At 38.6% G+C, this 21,642-nt stretch overlaps 1 protein-coding gene and 1 non-coding gene across 2 annotated transcripts; one reads left to right on the top strand and one right to left on the bottom strand.

The window, feature by feature from the left end:
• Positions 1 to 5,643: 5,643 nt before the first annotated feature.
• Positions 5,644 to 5,715, bottom strand: trnah-gug. Its single transcript has one exon. It is a non-coding gene; the product is annotated as a tRNA-His (tRNA).
• Positions 5,716 to 13,666: 7,951 nt separating this feature from the next.
• Positions 13,667 to 16,470, top strand: LOC102288922 (zona pellucida sperm-binding protein 3). The gene is made up of 9 exons (XM_014338758.2): positions 13,667 to 13,848; positions 14,349 to 14,656; positions 14,934 to 15,052; positions 15,168 to 15,271; positions 15,360 to 15,537; positions 15,649 to 15,766; positions 15,861 to 15,943; positions 16,160 to 16,248; positions 16,367 to 16,470. The coding sequence occupies exons 1-9, from the start codon at positions 13,689 to 13,691 to the stop codon at positions 16,429 to 16,431; spliced, it is 1,224 nt and encodes a 407-aa protein (XP_014194244.1). The 5' UTR covers positions 13,667 to 13,688; the 3' UTR covers positions 16,432 to 16,470.
• Positions 16,471 to 21,642: the final 5,172 nt, after the last annotated feature.

The raw sequence follows: 21,642 nt of genomic DNA, 5'->3' as shown, positions 1-21,642 counted from the left end.
CTCAAATGTGCTGAAAGCCTTAGCTTTACAATGTCTTAAGGCAGTGAAAAAAGGAAAGCTGAACAAAATAAAACAAGAAGACAGTGGATATTCAACGGGGTTAATATTTCGCCAATATTAGTGTCATGTCTGCCACAGCAGACGTGTGGAGGTGGAGGTTTTAGGACCCAAGGTGCAGGCAGCTGAGATGCAAGTGAGTTTACTCATAAGGTGGTGATACAAACAGAAACAGGGAAGGTGTAGAAGGAAACTAAGCAAAACCTAAATGGGAAAAACTAACAAAACACAGAACTGAACAAGAGAGGCAGGGAAATGACGCAAGGAAAAATACAGATGAACCAGCACACAAGAAAACACAGGGCTTAAATACACACAGGGCAATCAGGGAATGGGAAACAGGAGGGAGACATGGCTGGGATTAATCGGACATAACGGGACTAGAAACACTAACGTAGAACTGGGACTATCAAAATAAAACAGAAAACAAGAGACAATTCACAAAAACGCAGACTTGACACTGAACTAAAAGGGACACATGGAAAACCTAAGAACTAGAAATCCCATAACAAAGAACTAGAGCACTAGAAATATAAAGAAAGAAGCTTAAATGACTAATAGTGATAACAATGATGAAAACCAAACATCAAATCAGAACGCAAGTCACTTACAGCAAAGAAATAATAGAACAATAATAATAAACAAAACACCATCGACCCAGGACCGTGACACTTAGTTTGGATTTTGATCCGTTTAGACCAGGTTGAAGCCACATTTGACAGGGTTTAGGCAAGAGTTTTAACAGAATCTCTCCAGGCTGTCTTTTGTAGTTATTGCTATTAAGTCGGTGTTATATAAAATCTTAATTCATTTTTTTTTCTGCTTTTGTGTTTCAGTGTTTTTTAAAAAGTTCAAGTAAACTTTGAACACGATAGAGTTTGAGTGAGATCAGTGGGTAGATGAAAATTTATTCTAAAATCTGATCCTATGATGGTCTGTAAGTGAGTCTGTTAACTGCAATGAGATCAGTTCCCCAGCAGTGATGCACACACTCCCTGTTTGTCTAACCCGACAACACACACAGTGAGTTTCAGATCAGCGTGCTGTTCAATAGAAAAGCATCTGAAGCTACTCTCTTGGCTCTCTACAGTACACCACGCCTTACTGAGAAAATAAAAAAATCGACCAGTGATCTGAATTATAATCACTTCACTGATGACTGAGTTTACGCACAAACTATTTCTGATTTAGAGTTTATTAAAGTTTGAACTGTATAAACATCACTGTCAAATACGGCGCACACCTCCTGTCTACTTAATTTGTTCATCTCAGCAATTGGTATTTGCAGGTTTTGTGTAAGTGTGCATGTTTGAAGTCTCTGAACACACGATGCATATCAACGATCACACAGGAGCACCATGACAAATGTCGGTTTAAATAATGAACTCTGACAGATGGTTAGAGATACTGCAGCCTGTAAAATGCAGCAACATCTCCAGGATCCTCATCTGACTGTTCAAACAAATGCCGGTTTATACAGTGGGGCTTTACGCGAGTGGACTATGACACAAATTCCCAGCATGTTTTCGATACCGGGCTTCAGTAGATCTAACCACTGGAGTCATGTTAAGTGGCTGAACAGCAAGGGATCACCTTGGGAAATCAACTCAGTCGTTCACAATCTGGCTTTGTGCACATTTGTTTAAAAAGGTTGGGGGTGGCACCAATTGATTCATTTCAAATCTGGGTATATAGTTGGGAACTATCAAGCAGTCAAAAAGTATTTGCGGAAAAGTCCAGGCTAAAACCAATATAGTCGTCGCCGCCTTTCTAGGAACAAAATTAATTTGACTTTTTAGCACTGCAGGGCACAACCACATCTTACAATGATGAAATCCTGTCATGTCATGATGGAATTGAAAGCAGCAACATGCTTTCTATGAGTTTACTCCCAACAACCCACTCCAGCTGTCACACTTCGAGTGTGAAGAAAAATTTTAAAATGGACAAAAAAGCCTCTCTGATCCAATAAACCCCTGTGTGGATGAACCTGAAGTGTTTCTTGAGACTGCTTTTTCAGTGAGCAACACTGCAGTGCAATCACAGCCGAGGCCTTGAAGAAATGTTTGGAGGATGTTTTATTGCAGGTGGAGGGTGCAGCCACCCCAAACATCACCTTGAGCAGATTTCTGATGGAAACGTCAACATTTGTCTTCTCTCTACCTTCAGTCGGTGTCCTGACACCATGCCGCTGTTCGCAACCTCGCCTCAGCTGTCCATCACGCTTGGCAGGGATATTATTGTTCTGACCCAAGTAAAGCCAAGTCGTTCTGATGACTGATGAGCCTTCCCGATCAGACAGGACCGGTGGAAACAGAAGAAAGCAGTGCTCTGGAGAAATGAAAGTGTGGACATCAGAGATAAAATGCTGTCTGCCTGCTGTCAGGCAAAGTAATGTCTGATGAGAAACTACAGAAAATTTTAAAGAATTTTGAAAAAATTATAAGCTGTTTTATAACAGTATTATTTTATTAACGTCTTCACTGATGATACAGATTCTCTATCTTATTTAATGTCTGTAGTGAAAAGGGGGGAAAACAAAAATTATAAGATAAAAAGGTAAGATTATACAAATTCTGTACAGCATGTCTTAATTTGCTCTTTTTTTTTTTTTAAAAAAAAAAGCAAAATAAAGCATTAGACAGTGTCTTGAAAACCTGACTCCTATTATATTTCACAAAAGTTTGTGTGGCTCCAGATTAATACCCAGTGAGTCCTATTTGCTTTAATTAGGAAATTGGAGCAATGGTTAACTTGTCAATATAACAATGACCTGGTGTACACAGACTTTACAAAGAAAAATTAGAGATGTCTGCTGCCAAATGGGTTTCTACAAAGTTCTGCATTAAAGAGATTTAAGTGTTAGAGTAGTATCAAACTTTAGTACTGTATGAACATGTTTTCATTTAATTATATATATTTTAATTGAATCTAGACTGAAGATAAAAGCAATTTAAATATAACCGATACCACAGTAGCGTCCATTGTCCACAACCAGTGAAGATAAATTACCAATGGTCAGAATTTCTAACACACAGGTGTCCCCATCAGATTTTAAGCAGCAGTTTTGTAAATGAGGAGCCACAGCATACGTGGCCCCAAGCTCTTTAATAAAATGAAGCTGGCTAATAAATTAAGCCTAATAGCTCACTATTTATATCAGACTAATGTGGCATAATGAGCTAACCCCTCAATTACAGCATGTTTCATTATATAACTGAATGTTCATTTTCATTTCATTGGATTCAGAGACTCAGGGAGGAGAGTTCAGCCTGTGGGATAAATCACTGAAAGTTTAAGAATTACTAGCATAAGTCAAAGTTTCACGGCAATACAAACACAGAAATTCAAACTCTAGTTACTCTAGGTCATTCATATACAGTTCTGTATAGAGCTTATAGCAGTCTGATTTAGGAAGAAGGAGCAAGATTTATTCAGATACAAACGTTTGTACAGACAGAGCTAACTATAAATGCAGGAAGAGATACAGGCTCCAGTGAACATTTAGCTCTTCACTGACGAGCTGGCCTACTCCACCCACAGCAGCATTTCCACCTGGGCTAAACTTAGCAGAACAGGATCAGCTCTTCCACATTGTCGTAGCTGATAGTGAAGACGCCAAGAAGATCAGAGATGCAGGTCTGAGTTCAGGTCCAGAAGATTCACAGAAAACAAAACTGAAATTTATTAAGAGCCTCAAATGAAGACTTTGGTTCAGAAAAAGCTTCTTTTTTTCTTTTTTTTTTCTTTTTGTCACTTTAGAGGAGCAGACACCAGCCTTGTACACATAATTTCACATACTTTCAAGTTGCCATGGTGAACTTTTTAGAAAAAACATTGCGTATTTAGACGCAGGGGAAACAAAACTACCCATCTTGAGTGGTGTTTGTGAAAGAAAGACCTTGTTAGAGGTGGTGAGGCCGAGCAGAGGATCAAGCTCTCTGTGTTAGGAATGTTTGTGCCTGTTGGAGGTATTTCCCCTCTTTGTTGTGATCAGTGTTGGGTCATTACTCAAAAAATAATGTATTGCACATATTACACAGAATACTTTTCTTAAAATAATGCAGTATGTTAATGAATTACTCCCAGGAGAAACTAATTCACTATAATACTTGTTGCATTACCTGTCTTATAATTATCAGTTAATAATATAAACCTATAGGCTACAGTCCCACACAAGTAACTGTTTTATTTTTCCACACTGACTTTAAGTTGTTAGAAGTTAGGGCTGCTTTCTCTGACACACTTCTCACACTCCATCACATCGATTTTCTCATGGCAGCCTAATCGCAAAACAAATGTAACAAAGTTATTCTACAAGGGAGAAAGTGAGTATAACCACAAACCCACAAATGTTGATTCATAAAATCATGTATGCTGCTCAGAGTAATGTCAAGCCTGACAGTGAATAACCATGGTTACAGAGGGATACTCCATGTTTCACTCAGAAGTTCTGATGACTCACAATAAAAGATCTAATGTTGATATGACCATGCAAAAATCATGAGTGTATCACTGTGTTTAAACCTAGTAAAATATGTGGTGTATGTAAAGTCAATTACTTTTTAAAAAAAAAAATAGGAAAAACCGTGCGCACTGTGTCACTAATGATACAGTATATTAAAAATTTCAAAAGTGAACGAATGCTTCATTTGAGTGTATTTTGTGTAATTTCCCCTATTTACACTTTGCCGTGCTATTTAAAGACACGCATCATGATTAAAATGGTATAAATGTTAACCCCCCCCAAAAAAAAAAAACCCAAAAAAAACAGCAAAATTAAATGAAAAACATGAATTAACTAAATATATAGCGATGTGCCTGCAGACCGACAGGTGGAACGGGCGCAGAACACATACTGCAGTGTTCTGCTGCATGTTAGTCAGCAGAACACTGCCTAACATCTGTGGCTGCATTAAATATTGCAGCTGGGATTCAGTATTGGCTCTAATGACTATTTTGCTCCAATAAAAAGCAGAGACAGAGGACGTGAGTTGCGCTCGACTGCAGGCTCTCCCTCGCCTGTTTACTACACAGAAGTTTACATCTTTGGTTTCTGTTCATTTACAAATGCGTTCATCTTTTCTCCACACATTCCTCTTCTAACAAAAGGATCACATTCAGTAAGGTTCACATTTTAAATCCCCTTGGTTGCCTTGTGTTTTTTATGTATAAGTCTACAAAATAAAAATCCCTTATAGGTCCTCTTATTTATAACAAATCTGTAACTAAATTCTGCTGCTGTCTAGCTTCAAAAATGTGTCTGTGCAGTAGCGTTAACACTGCGATTAACCTGCTAGGCATTACCGTTGTAACCTTTCTTTATATCGTAACACGTGCAACAATACATCACAACAGGAAATAATAAAGAAATATATTCCACAATCTCCCAAAATTCCAAATATACGAGACTCTGTTTACATGTAGAAGCATACTGAGTGAGATCTAGGTTACGTAGAACTCATGTTAATCAGATAGATAGATAGATAGATAGATAGATAGATAGATAGAACTATATAAATCCCTTGGGTTTGTTTCTCCGAGAAATTCAGTAAAATGAAATGTCCCAATGACGGTGCACCTCTCTGCCGTGACCCGGATTCGAACCGGGGTTGCTGCGGCCACAACGCAGAGTACTAACCACTATACGATCACGGCGAGCTAACCGGGACGCAGTCACGCACTTATAAAACTTTTAGTGACTTCAGGATTAAAGGTGTGTCCAGGAGCTACATTTGCCACAAAATAAAACATGCGCAGTACTGCAAGTGGAAAACAACTCTCACTACAACTGGCAGGAAAGTTCTTGTTCAGTCCATCAGACTAACACACAAGAAAAGGTTTTAGGCCTTTTATGTGCATTGCAATTAGTTAGCGCACGCTACTAACCTGTTTTATACAGAAAAGGCAGAGACAGGGGAAGAGCTGCGTTCTGTCTGCAGGCTCTTCCTTGTCTCAAGCTGGTTTTATGATAGAGCAGAGCGAGCGTGTCTGCTGTCCGCTCCACTCCTAAGTACAGACATTCTGTATTTAAGAAGTACAGACACTTGTATTAAAAAACACTCAATTGAAAGTTGGAGTACTGATTCAACTTCTTTATTCAAGTAAAAGTGAAAAAGTACATGCTGCAATGTACTCAAACTAAAAAGTAGCTTCTTCAAGGACAATTCTGCCATCTATTTTATGCACAGGTGACTGGAATTTCTGCCATATTAATATAATACAAAAATAATGTTAGTACACAAGAATATAAATATTCCAAACTAAAATCTAATTCTAATGAATGTACTCAGCCAGAATCCGTTTTTTCAGACACAAGCAGTAAGAGAATAAAGAAAAATATTGTCTGTCAGGGGTGAAAGTGAGATACAGCAGTATGATCTGCTGTGGCTCAGCAGAAAATACTAACGGTTCACAATCATTTCTAATGAGCTACAGCCTCCACACCAAGTTTTCTTAGTGTACAGGCTGTGATCAGCTGACCTGTTGCACTTTGTGGATTGTGAACTGAGTTCACTGAATGAATCTAAGTGCCATCATCTTAAATGTAAATTAATCTCTGCTACACTACTGCACAATATAACCCAACAATGGCCACCACAGCCACTGTGTTCCAGTCCAGCACAGTGCTTTACTGTGAATTCACCACATTAATGCAAGCTAACCTCTTTATCCTGCACAAAACTACCCAGTATTTTCATGGAACATTTGAATAACACAAAGTTAGTATATAGTTAGTATAGATTCACAATATATAATATACAAGTCCATTATGTGATTAAAAAGGACATTATTTATTATTATATATCTTTAAGTCTGCAGTTTAGCTTAGTGTCACTAAGCAGTCCTTACCATTAAACCTAACCTCTCTTATTTTAGCCAATAACACTGCTCACAGACAGTCTATGTGTTTGCTGATGGTTTTTGAGCTAGAAATGTTGAAACCTTCCTCTTCTGTAGCACTAGCTAGATGCTGACTACAACATAAGGACACTTGCACTCACCCACTTTAACCCCTGAGGATAAATGCTATAAATGATACAGCTGAACATAAAGCAAAGAGACTCTTTTGAAAATGTATAAAAGGAGTAGAAAGTATAGATATTTGTGTTAAAATGTAGGGAGGAAAAAGGGAAAAGTTGTCAGAAAAATAAATACTCAAGCACAGATAAGTACAGATACCTTTATTACATTTTTTCATACTGTTATTTCTGCAATAATAAACAGGATTAATATCGTCTTGTTAATTAACACATTTAATATTATAACATAAATTACCTCTAAAATTATATTTTATTCAATTATTTATTTTATGGTTAAACCTTTCTGTCCTTTAAACATTGAATTGCTTTACTTTCTCCCCTCGACGTTATCATCTGTTCTAGAAAATAATAATGCTGAGCTGAGGGCTATGAGAAGATAAACATCACACTCTTATTCTTCTTGGGCACCTCCTGGACTTCCTATGTCCATCTGCTTGCCCTGAGCTGCTCTCCAGTTTATGCCACTGATGTTAGACCTGTATGCGCTCTGCTCCACCCTCTACAGTGCTGGTGGAGAAAAGATCTGACAGCGAGATTATGATGTTAGAAAGCTTTTAGTTACATGTACGTCTTTCTCTCTGACAGCAAAAGTTTTGGCAAAGGAACTCGTGGGGTTTCTGGTTTCACTTTGAAGGGAGTTATATACCGTAGATGCTCAGTGAACGACTCACCAGGCAACATGTAACAAGGCTTTCTTTTGAACATCACACTGATCTGAAGCTCACTGTGTGTGTTGTCGGGATAGACAAACAGTAGGTGTATGCATCACTGCTGGTAAAATGATCTCATTGCAGTTAACAGATTCACCTACAGACCAGCATAGGATCCGATTTTAGAATACATTTTTATCTACCCACTGATCTCACTCAAACTCTATCACGTTCAAAGTTTACTTGAAGTTTTCAAAGAACAGTGAAACACAAAAGCAAAAACAAAAGCAATTCCATGTGCAGGACCTGGAACAAAAAGCTACCTGCTAATTATTAAAATACTCAAATAGTAAACTTCTTGTGTGCAGCTGGTTAAAGGTGTTCCTGAGGTGCTGTACAAGTTACCATCATACTAGTAAGGAAGCCCTCTTTCTTACACAACAAATTAAGTTTCATTTTAAAATTCAGTTATCTCAATAAGTAAGAAAAAAATTGATTGCTTTAGTTTTATCATCTTCCCACAGTGCCTACAGTTAAAGGTGATACACTTAAAACCACTTCTTCAATCATTTGTTAAACATGTCAATAGATGTACTGTTTTATTACAGTATAACCCTGAACTCAGAAGTTCTGTACAGTTTGTTACTGCTCAATAGTATCTGACCTCAATTTGCTTAAATGTTTTGCCAGTCTTCAATGTAAAATTCCTTTAGTTGTATGATGTTCAAAAGTTTTCTTTGATCTAATTCCTGCACAACATTTCATTGGCATTAAATTCTAGACTTTCATTAAACTCATTTGTCTTAAGCAGTTCTTGGTTGGTAGTGTGATTATCTTGTCATTTTTTTAAAAAAGTCCACTTTTGGTTCAAGAACTTGCGGTCAGATTTTCCCAAATTACCTCAAAGCACACTTTGATACATTGCAAAATTTTAATTCCATAAATAAACCCAGCTGTTATCTCAGATGCTGTCTGCATCATCTTTAGGTTTCAATATGGATGCACAGACCAGCACATTTTTAGCCAAGTTTCTTGTGAGACTGTCCTTAGTTTTGCAAACAAGAACCAATCAAAGTGTGGGACATTGTCTAAGCCATGTGGGATGAGGGTAGGACGGGAAATAAAACACACACTTCAGAGGCAAACTGAAACCAGGTTATAGTAAAAGGTGTAGGAAAGATGAGTTCCTGAGCAAAGATTTAGTTGTTGGCACCAAATCAACCTCAGTCAATATAATTCTAATTGTACTGAACTGAGGATGTGACAAATTCTTTGTGCCAAGTATTTCCATGAAATAAGCAGATCATTTTATTGATAGTTAAAATTTCAGAAAGAATCAAGTGTTTACTTTTCATCAGCTTCTCTGTATATTGTGACCTTTCTAGATTTCATATACAAAAATGTGCTGCAGTTTATTTTGGATGATACAGATTAATAGTGGAAACATCTGTTGGTCTGTTTTAATTTTGTTTTTCTCCCCATAAAACAAGTGGCGACTGGTTTATTTCTGATTCTTTGTAACTGCAGGAGTCACACAACAGAGACAGAAGACAGAGTGCAGCAAGGTGACTGGAACGGACACCCAAGGTCAAAGGTCAAACAAGAAATGTGCTGCTCAGCAGATTCTACAACAGCACTCGCTTGTCTTCTGATGACCTCAAACCCAATCTGTCCAAGCAAGTGTGTCCGCCACCTCCCTAAAACGTGGTGGACATACACTGACAAAGCACAAACACACAGCAGAAAGTGTGTACGCACGCACACACACACACACACACACACACACACACACACACACACACACACACACACACACACACACCGTGTAAAAACAGTGTTGAACACGTCATCAACTTTCTAGGTAAGTATATTTCTAAAGGTGCTACTGGCATGAAATCTATCTACAGCATTATTTAAATAACCCCGTCCCCAAATCTAACTAACCCCAGATATTCCTAACAGCCCATCCAATCCACAAATGCAAAGAAATCAAATCATTTCTTTGCAATCAAACCAGCAAAATCAAACCAACAAATTGTGTAATAATGAGAAATGACACAGGGATAGAGAGGTGCAAAAAGTCATGACAACAGCTGAAATCTATCAGTAATTAGAGAGCAACCCTGCCACTTAGTGCAAATTAATATCAGCCGGTTCAGTCCAACTGAAGGCCTGTAAAAAGGTGTGTAATTCCCAACGTGTCACACAAGAACCAGCTCATGATTGGTAAAACCAGTAGGCCCTTTCAAGATGGTCACAGCCTTTTTGGTGCTAAACATATGCATATTACCCCAAAAACACCACACCAACAGTGAAGTTTGGAGGTGGGAACATCATGGTGTGGGGCTGTTTTTCAACCAATGGCGCTGACACGCTTCATATAACTGAGGGAAGGATAAATGTGAACATGTACCGAGACATCCTGCCATCTTCCAGGATGATGAAGATGAAACGGAGGTGGATGTTTTCACCAAGACAATGATCGCAAACACACAAGGAAACTCTCAATTGGCTTTCGAAAAAGAAAAAAAAAAAGATGGCTCAGCCAATCACCTGACCTGAATCCAATTGAAAATATATGGAAAGAACTAAAGCTGAGAGTTTGCGGGATGGACGGAACCGTCAGGCTTTCATGGCCAAAATCACATTGTGTGTCCAAAACTACTTACCGTCACCTTTGTTCATTTACAAAATCTGTACCGTATTCATCGCTACTTTACTCAAATAATGTAAACTAACCAGCCAAACAACAACTCACCCTTAAGCCTTTATGAGCTGCTGGGCCATTCCGGCCTCAAAAATCCCAGCAAGCTTCACTATCAGAGCCTCTGTTCAGTGTCCAGCCACGTCGCTACCTGATTCAGGTTCCCCTCACTCTTCTATCAAGCTCTCTCATTATCCAGAATTTCTTCTGATTTCTTCTCCTGGCATTCCTTTTTGCTGGCACGTTCCCTTAACTCCCAGTCCCAAGCTTGCCTACCAGTTACATATTTGCAACAATCTTTGACCTTTGTAACATACAGTCATCACTGGTTCCAGTGCATGACTTCTTTGGGGATCTGCCTGAAGCCATTCCCAAACTGCAGCCTTGATTCATGCCCAAGCCATTATCTACTAGAAGTGGTGTCAAAACTAAAATGAGGATGTGGTCCCTATTTGTCCCTTTGGCTGTGAGTGACTGTGCAACATTAAAGCTTTTTTATTTTCTAAAAGAAAAAAAAAAGAAAAAAAAACATTCTCCTCCATTAAGGTCATTCCTAACACTCACTGACATCATCATTAACAAACTGCTCCTTTTTGAGAAACATTAAAAAAACAGCCACATGTGCAAAAAAATAACATTTAACATTAAACTCAAACAACACTACACACACAAACACAAACACACACACACACACACACACACACACACACACACACACACACACACACACACCTACCTTTCCTCTGGCTATCAGCAGTTAATAAATAAGGGAAATGAGCAGAAAGAGCTCATTAATATCAGTGAAGGTGAGCTGCTAACAGCCCCAGGAGACTGCTACTGTTTATACATGAGAGGGAGAGGGAGAGAGGGGTGGTGGTGGGTGGTGAGGGTGTTCTCCAGAGCTAAAAAATAAAACAACAATGCCACTCCTTGAATGGTCATTCGAGGCCGGCACCACAAAGCCTGTCAGTTTCTCTTCTTTTACACACGCATGCATTATTAGCACATAGGCACTGCATTGACATTGCTCCACCGTGTATGAAGAGAGTTCCAAATATTTCCTTTTTTCCATTCCTGAGATATTTCCATTACATCACTATGTGCAGCACTTTCACGTCATAGCCTGGAGGTCCTGGGTTTGACTTTGGATGAATCTGAATGTGAGTGTGATCAGCTGTGATACCCCTGACGAGCTGCCACAGGTTTACACTCGATAGCTGAGATCTGGTTCTGGTTTCTGGTCCTCTCACTGTAGTCTCCCCTCTGTCTCTCAAGGCTCTCAGTTACAAAAAGAACAGAGCTCATTGTGTTTTTGTCCTTGTGCATGAATGTGTTTCAGCATTTGTTTTGGCCTGGGTGTTACTGTGACCTTGGCTGGACTAATTATTTCTATGCAGAACACAGAGGTACAGCAGCGACTCATAAACAGTTTTACGAGGATGGACTCTAGCAATTAATTCGTCTTTGACACACAAACAGAGTCATATCGAACATTTTCTGTCTAATTTTTAATATATTAAATAAATTATATATATATATATATATAAATGTGTATTATTCATTTTGATATGGCAAAAATAGAACAGATGTTGTTTCTTACGTTAAATATATTTATACTACGTGCGCACAGAGCTGGGTCTGAACTCATTTGTAATATATTTATATCATGGCTAAAGCACTTCTGGATGGATGCAAACTGCATTTCGTTGCCTTGTACCTGTGACATGTGCAATAACAATAAAGTTGAATTCTATTCTATTCTATTCTATTTCTCAATGATGAAATAACAACTGTAACGAGAAGCAACTGATGACAGCTTATTGCTGAAACATGTCTTTTTTGCCCTTTACTAAAAGTAGAGCGAGAGAGTGTGCTTTCTCTCTGTGATTTCTCTTTTTTCTCAAAGTAACAACTGAACCTCTGTGATAACAATGCAGCAGTTTTATTTAGCATATAAAAAAGCTGAGTGATTGTATAATACACTATGAAGACAATACAAAAATGTTTCTTTACCTGTAAAGATTTTTTTTGCTCCCTAAACTGGAAACTCTTTAATAATTCAAATAGTTGGACAACTTAGTGTTTAATCAGACTGTTCTGTTCCTCTTTTTTCTTTTTTAATGCCCTGTTTTTGTAAGCAGTATTCATTCATAAGCATTGATTCATATAGATTCAAATAGGATTTTTATAATGTTCTGTATATCTGAGGGCTTCCAAAAAGCCTTATTGTTTATAAAATATTGCATTAAATGATTTTAAATTACTGCTAAATATTTTAAATGTGTTATTTTTGTGTTGGTAGATGATATGCATGAACATTCAGAATGATGGACTCAATTGTAGCACACTGAAAGGGGTTAGCACAGGTTTATTGACAGGATGTGGCAAAAAGGCAAGAAAAAAAAACACTGTCTGTAATGCTGCTGGTTCCCAGAGTGGGCAGACACTCGCTATCACACATACTTGAGGGTATCCAAAATGCTTAGAGGTCTGCACAGAAACAGAGGTTATTTCCAAAAGTGCAATGGCTGCTTCTGTCTTAAGAAACCATCTTGATGACCAGAAATGGTAGGTGAAACTTTGACAGGAAGGCGGAGAAACCCGGGCAACCAGGGTTACCTTTGAGAGAGGTAAACAGAATTTGCGGTATATGATACTGACTTCATTGTTGTAAAGCTGGTTCAACCACAGGTGAACAAAACGTTGTAAAAGACAACCTTAATTTCACTCAAATACCAACCAGCAGCAATAATACATGACTGAGTAAACATACACACAGAACCCAAAGGAAAAGGGGAACAACATCAGATTTGCACTTGGATTTGGACTGGCAACAAGTACAGGTCTCAGAAATAATACTTTCTGGGTTTGGGGGTGTTGATCTGCACTGAGCCAAGCTAATCCAAGTCTGGAGGTGGTGCCGGTGCCATGGCTTTGATCTGCCTCCTTCCTGCCTGGGAGCATTTCGTTACAGTTGTGAGCAGTGCCGATGAAAAGCTGATGTGTTTAAAAAGAAAATTGATGACAAAACAAATAAAGAAGGTCAGGAGGCTCAACAGTGTGGACTCTATGGGGCTGCATTTCAGTCAGTGTAGTTGGGGATCTTATTTATCTGGTCTCCAAACAGGTAAACATGACTCAGCTGCAGAATCATCAGGTCAATCACATAGTGGGCAGGGCCAAGAGTCAGCTCTACAAAGCCACCTTTTGCACAGGTGAACCTGTTTCAAACAGATGAAACACAGCAAACACATGCCTGACAAAATGATCCCAATCTTTTTTTGTCTCGTTTGTGGTGCTTTAGCAGCAGCTCGGGAGTCCAACCAGATCCTCCATCCTGCAGCCAACAGGTTTGGAAACCACAGAGCAAACCAGCAAGTCCAGAGACCAGCAGGTACACAACACACGAAGTGATGATTTTTCATTTCTCTAGAAGTAAATATGTATTTTTGTATATTACAAATAAATATAATCTTAATTTTATCTAAAATGAGGTCAAAGCAATCATCAGAGCAATAACATTTATGCTTACTGCATCATTTCTAATTCTGATGAATCTTATGAATTTCATTGTGTTGTATGCATAGTACAGTATTGGTGTTATGGTGTATGGTGTCGTACACAATTTCTCAGTTTAGTAGTGAGAAGCTGTAATTTTCTCACTACTGCTCACTGTGGCTTAATACCAAATGACTTTCATTGGTGCTACACTGGTAAGGAAACAATCCTTGGACAGTCTCTACTAAAATATTTGCAAGTTTTGTTTATTAAAGATATCTTTGGGTTTTGCAGACAAAAAACCTTTTTGAGACTGGGCTGGCTGTTGTTGAACTGCACAACTGTTCAGCACTAAAAGAACAAAACAAACTGAGAGAAGCCATATTTCTTTGTAAGCTGTCCAACAGAAGGAACCACCTTTCCTTGAACCATTGTCTTGGAGATTTCCAGAGGAACCAACTAAAGATGAACCTCGTTTCCCTCCAAACTTTGAGTTGACAACTCCAATGGCACCTGAAAGCATCAAAGTCATCTGTGGGGAAAACTCGATCAGAGTGGAAGCCAAGAGAGACCTGTTGGGGTCTGGTGTTCTGGTTCAGACTACAGATGTCACACTGGGAGGATGTGCTGCTACAGAGGAAGATCCTAAGGCTCAGATTCTAATCTTTGAGTCAGAGCTTCATGGCTGTGGCAGCCAGTTACTGGTGAGGCTTAAATGTTCAAATTAATATGCACTTTCACCAAGGTCTGACATTTCCTTTTCCTGTTTCTTTGTTAGATTCTTCACCATCTCTGGTATTCAGTTGATAAAATAATTATGTTGGCATAAATCAATAGTGGTGTTTGGGTTTTAATTGTGTTTGACTTAGGAACTAGTCAAGATGAACTGCAGACCAATCAGTAGGAATATGTGTTCATACTAGTGTTTGTGTGAAAGTTCACATTAATGGAACTTGAAATGTTCTTACAACTATACTTCAGATGTCTGAGGAGTCATTCATTTATGTGTTCACACTGCTCTACACGCCCAGCCCTCTGGGGGGCAGTCCCATCGTCCGAACTATAGATGTCTCCGTCAGCATCGAGTGTCACTACCGGAGGTCAGGCTTTTTTATTTTTCTAACTCAACCAAAAGGATGTCTTTTTGATAAAGCTGGACCCTGAAGTCAGACTCTGTCAAAGTTTTTCTTTTTCAGGTGTTGTTTTGTGTTTTAGGAAGAATGATGTGAGCAGTGATGTGCTGAAGCCAACTTGGGCTCCTTTCAGTGAGACCAAAGCATCAGAGGAAAGTCTCTACTTCTCCCTCAGATTAATGACTGGTGGGTCTCTTTGTTGTTCACATATTACAGTAACTTTTCAGGTCCTCTGATTGCGTACGGTCTCTTCTTTTTGTGCTGTATCTTTCAGATAACTGGCAGTTCCCTCGTTCAAGTACTCAGTTTTTTCTGGGAGACATGATGAAGTTTGAAGCTTCAGTTGAACAGTTTCACCACATCCCTCTCAGAGTAACTGTAGACAGCTGTGTGGCAACTGTGGTCCCAAACGTGGACACTGTCCCTCGATACGCATTCTTGGGAAATAATGGGTCAGTTTACTGTACTCCGTAACCCAAAAATATGTTTATGTTGTTACTTGTATGTTTTAGCCTTGCTCTTCTGAATGTGAGTTTAATATGAGAGTTCTGTGTTGGGTACAGGTGTATGTTTGACAGTCAGCTGACAGGATCCAGCTCTCACTTCCTGCCTCAGTCTCACAAAGACAAACTACAATTTGAGTTGGAGGCCTTCAGGTTCCAGCACGGAAACAGTGGTGTGGTAAGATATGCAACAGCTTTCCTGCCAGGCAGATGCTGGTTTCACATCATTGCTCAGAAATGTAGATTTTGCTTCTTTGCATGTGTCTCGTTAGATATACATTACCTGCAGCCTGAGGGCCACGGAAGCTGCTGCAAATGTCAATGCCACCAACAAAGCCTGTTCATTCTCCAATGGGTAAGACACTAGCAGTGTTACTACAAAACTCCCATCCTCAAATTTCATCTTCAGTTGCTTAAAAGGATTTTAATTTTAACTCTGTAGTATTTTAGGACTAGTACCAATTTCTTGATTAGAAAGATATAAATAATAATAGTATGCTCATTGTATTTGGTGCACTCAGCTAACTAACAAGTACGAGGAGTAAGTAAGAGAAACCTTTTTGAATGACAGGTGGAGGGAGGCCAGTGGTATCCATCATGCCTGCTCCTGCTGTGACACAGACTGCAGGGCAGGCACAAAGAGCAGCCTGACTGTAAAGGGTAAGCAGCAACACACACTCGCTCACATACAATTTACACGAATAAATATTTTTCTCAGTTCCAATATGAAAATCGATACAAATATTAAGGTTGATGTCACACTGTTTATCTGTTGAAGGTACAAAGTGGGAACAGGAAATGGCTGTTGGACCAATCACAGTAAAGGAGAAACCTCTAAGATGAAAAAGGACATTATTCAATAATAAAGGTCTTTTACACTAATTAGGCCCAAGTTTGTGTCCTTGGTTTGTTTTAAGGTCGGAGTTAAATCATAAAAATGGAAAACTTGTAGGAAACTTGTTTTTCTTTTTGAAATGTAATTTCTACTACGGAGCCGATTTTGAGGTTTAGCTTTTTGTTTGTTTAATTTAGGTGTGAATTCTTAGTTTTGTTCTAAGAGGAAATGCTGTTTCAGGATTAATCTGTTTATGAATATGAAATCTGGCAGTTTTAGTGTGAAAGAATTAGTTGGCCTGTACAGAGTCCTAAACCCTGTGGGAAGACTTCCTACCGTAGAAGAGTTAAAGCTATTGTAACAGCAAAGAGTGGGCCTACATCATGGTAAATACTAGATTAAGAATCTAATGTCACCCTAGTTCATGTGCATGTGAGATGGATGAGCAAATATTTTTGGCAATGCGGTGTATTTCAAATCATTCAGCAGTTACTGGTGCTGCATAGGGCCAGCTACTCTGCTCTTCCACCATTATCCATTTTGAATGACATCACCTGAGTAGACACAGCTGGGAAAGCCTTGTCGCCATGTATCAGAGAGGATTGTTCTCCTGACCTACACCATCAACTTCACCCTCAAGCCACCTTTCCTCATCACTGCTTGAGCTGTGGGGACATCAGCATCCATCATGGGCCAGGGGGGAGCTACCTGTCTGAGTCATCAGTCTCTGCTTTCAGTTTCTCAGGGGAGGAGAAGATGGCTGCTGACTGACCTTAAACAAAGGTCAGGCTCAAAAGTCTTGAAATTTAAATTTCACTGAATTGACCAAATAACTTGATCTAAAGAAATATTGGTGAACTTTGTAGAAAATTTAGTTTACTTTAAAAAATGTTTAACTGATACAGCCTGATGAATTCTCAAATATCTTTGCTATTTGAATTTGTGGCAACTTCACCTAATAAACTAGTTAATATTTACAATAATGGTAAGCTACAGTCGAGCTACTAAATTTGCTCATCTTAAATTTATCGATAAATATCCTCCCTAACTAGGCTCAGTGATGTGTAAATCCTTACATGAATAAATGCTGAAAGCTACACTCTGCCATTTTCAGATCTTGCAAAGCTGTCCAATGGACCAAAGGGGGACAGGGGGACTTTTCCCTGTGTTTTGTCCTTAAAAATGAATTATATTATGAATCATCTGAGCCAAAAGACACGCTGTGGAAGAGGGCCAGAGATTAATAACTAATGATTAAATGCAGAGTGGCATATAAACACAGTGAGTTTAAAAAGAAAAAAGTGAAGAAGAAACACCCAGTGATTATGGGAAGCCCCCAGCAGCATAGACCTTTTACAGTGTAACTAAGGGATGATTCAGGGTCACAGATCCAGCCCTAACTATATACTTTTTCAAATAGTTTTAATCCTAGTTTGTAGATGGGGTGTCTGTTTCCCAAATCCAAACTGGGAGCTGGTTCCACAAAGACAAACCTAGATGCTGAAGGCTCTGCCTCCCATTCTACTTTTGAATACCCTCAGAATTAAACCAGCAGTCTGTGAGCGAAGTGCTCTGATGGGGTGATATGGTACTAGAAGATCATTAAGATGAGATGGGGCCTGATTATTCAAGACTTTGTGAGGAGAAGAATATTTAATTAGATTCCGGATTTAACAGGGAGCCAAAGAAGAGAAGCCAACATTGGAAAAGCATGCTTTCACTGTGCAGTCCCCGTCAGTACTCTTGGTGCAGCATTGTAGATCAGCTAAAGACTTTTCAGGGACTTTTTTTTTTCTATTATAGGACATCCTAATAATCATAAATTGCAGTAGTCCAGCCTAGAAGTAATAAATGCATGAATCACTAAAAGACAGGATAATTCTCATTTTAGAGATATTGCACAAATGGAATCAGAATACTTTATTGATCCCTAGGGGAAATTATTCTTATCATTATAAGCAGTCCTACATGCTTGTGTAATAGTTGCATTGCAGAACAAATCCTGGTCAAAAAATAATTTTGAAAATAATTACTGAAGTTCACTCAGAAAGATCAATTGGATAAAATGAGTGTAAAATAATATTAATGATACTGGAAGTAGCTGTACATGTTATATCTGTGAGATGATTATGAGTATTTTTTTTCTGTAATGTTTAAATTTTTATTTGTGAAAAATTCATGAAGTTTTTACTGGTTAACGCTAAAGGAATGGTTGTCTCAACAGTGCTCTGACTTTTTGTCAAACTGGCTACAGTGCTGAAGAGAAACCTAGGGTTCAATCAGTGATGAGGTGTGTGTGTGTGTGTGTGTGTGTGTGTGTTGTGTTTTAAATAAAGAAGCAAACTATTTTTTTTTTCCAGGCTAAATGATAATATTCTGCATGAGTGAGACACCACTTTCTTCTCCAGCTTATGAGTTGTCTGTTTTAAGGTTCACATTATACCAGGGAGTCGAGTTACTCTGATCGGAGTCTTGCTTTTTCAGGAGCTACACTACAGTCATATGGAGTGAAGATGTGAAATTATTAAGACAATCGGCCTCTGTGGGTACTTTCCACGTAGACTGCTCCTGACTGTCGTGCACATGCATTAAAGAGCATGACAGTGGATGAATTATGTATGCTTAAATATTCGAACCACTTTCACCCTTCTAATGAATCATCATTCCTATTCCCCTTTTCTATTAACCCTTTGGCTCTTGCCGCATACTCTTTCTTTCTAAACATCTGTCCAAGCACCACCTTACATGTTACTTCGCTTTATATCCACTTTCTTCTTTTCTACTCATACAACCTCCTACTCATTTTTCATCTTATGGGACAAAGGTCCCTATATGGCTAGCCTAGGAGGTTTTTTTTGTGTCGCTGTGTTGAGCCTTTCTCTTTCTCTGATCACGCGGGGGGGGGCGCGTCATAACACTCTTCGAACGCATTACTCTAATACTAGCGCTCGAACTGAGGACCACAGATTACGATGATTTTCTCACCAATACACACATCAATTACCTTCTTACTTTTTTCTTCTTTTTTTCTTTTTTTTCTTCCTTCTTAAGAAAACAACCACTTTCACCTTTTTATGACCTTTCTAGTAACAAGATCAAAATCCAGTTGCATCAACACCAACCCATCCCCCGTTTGACCGTTGAAACCCTTGTTTAGAGCCAGTACAAAACGGGTTTGAAAAAGGATCAAATATGCAATTAAGAATGAAAAAATCAAATTCAAAATTCAAATTCAAATTTTATTTGTCACGTACACAGTCATACACAGTACGATATGTAGTGAAATGCTTGGACAACTGCTCGTGACCTAAAGAAACAAAAAAAAAGGAAAAGGCTATGAATAAGATGGGAAATAAATATGAAAAATTAAAAAGGGAAATAAATATGAAAAATTAAAAAGGGAAATAAATATGAAAAATTAAAAAGGGAAATAAATATGAAAAATTAAAAAGGGTAAATTTAACTAGGAAGGAATAAAATATAAATTAAGGTTAAAAAGGAAATAACTGTACAACACAAATTAGAATGAAGGGTAAATTTAACTGGGAAAGAATAAGATAAAAATATATAAATTAAAGTTGAAAATAAAATAACTGTACAACAAAATACACAATATAGAATATAAAGAATGTATGAAGAAATATAAATAAATATATACACAATAACAGCAGCTGTACAAGTATTAACTGGAAATGAAGAATATAATGTCCAGTGTATGTCCAATTTATGTTCTCGTAGCTTAGTGTGCGCATTACTTATTTTGTGGTGTTTTGTTTGTTACTTGTTCTTACCTCGTTCTGCGTATCTGTATTGACACCCAAAAAAACAAACACAAAAAAAGGAGTTTGCGTGAAGTGACAGCCTAATAACCTCCTCCCGACCCCGTCTGACACCGCAGCTCCCCCTGCTGTTGCTGAGTGAGGTTGTCTGGTTTGCTTTAAAAATGGAAGAACTGACTCTAATTTTGGCAACGTTATGTTTTGGAAAAAACAAAGTCCGAATATACTAGGGGGTGGCGCATTGTTTTGTTCACGTTTGATTTTTGATTCTCGTTTTGTTTTGTTATTTGTTTGTTATACACCGGTTTAAAGTGGGATAAATTATGCCATCTAAAGAGGTGGAGTTAAAGCAGGGGCAGGGGAACTCCAGTCCTCATGGGGCGGTGTCCTGCAGGTTTGAGATGTGTCCTTGATCCAACACAGCTGATTTTAAATGGCTAAACTACCTCCTCAACATGTCTTGAAGTTCTCCAGAGGCCTGGAGTTCGTTCTCTCATGTTTGCATGGGTTCTTTGTGGGTACTCTGCCTTCCTCCCACAATCCAAAGATATGCAGTTAATGGGGTTAAGTCAAAATGGTAATTCCAAATTGGCCATAGGTGTGAATGTGAGTGCCAATGGTTGTCTGTCTCTATGCCCCACCACAGACTGGCCACCTGTCCAGGGTGTACCTCTCGCTGGGTAGGCTCCAGCCCCCTTGCGACCCTAACAATGATAAGCAGAAGAGAATTAATGGATTTCCACCTTTTTGTTGTTGTTGTTGTTGTTGTTGTTGTTGTTGTTGTTGTTGTTTTAAACTTTTCAGTATTTCACTCCACTGTATTTCAGGGACATCTACAATACTGCTACAGTACGTTGATCCTTTAGGTTACGTTTGTGACTGTACTTTTACACTTTTACTCATTTGGGAGTAATTTAGCAGTAATTTTTATTCAGCGTTTTTTTCCTGACATTTGGGGTTGTTATGAAGATCTGAGTAAGTTGCAATGTGTCTGTCACAAATATCGGTAAGGTACAGCTGGTCAGAGTTTTGAAATGGCTCTGGTCAAAGCCATGTCAGAGCTTGTTGGCTCTGGTTGCCCTAGAATAACAGTCAGCTGATTTCAGTTCTTGGACCTGAGGAGGAAAGTACAACCTGGATTACTTTTAAACAATTCAGATAATCTACAAAGCTATAAATGACCCATTATCATTGAACTTTCAAAGGGAATTCAGTTATAGGGAGGGATCGCAGTCTGAAGGGTATGTGGGATTTTAAAGTTCAAGTGTGAGGACCACAGGGAGGAATTTTTGTATTTCTGGTTTGAGGGGCCAAAACATCAAGTGCTCTAAATGGGGACTTTGTACTGAAGAGGATTAGGGACACTTGGGTGGGCGTCTTTTCCAAAATTCTGGGGGAAAAGTTGTTTATATCAGCTTCATTAATTGTTTCGCACTTCGT

This window comes from Haplochromis burtoni, unplaced genomic scaffold (assembly GCF_018398535.1).
Source record: "Haplochromis burtoni strain Fernald_Lab_line unplaced genomic scaffold, NCSU_Asbu1 Contig_248, whole genome shotgun sequence".
NCBI classification, from domain to species: Eukaryota; Metazoa; Chordata; class Actinopteri; order Cichliformes; family Cichlidae; genus Haplochromis; species Haplochromis burtoni.
Note: the sequence above shows the minus strand (reverse complement) of the source record. Positions and strands in the feature narration are given on the sequence as shown.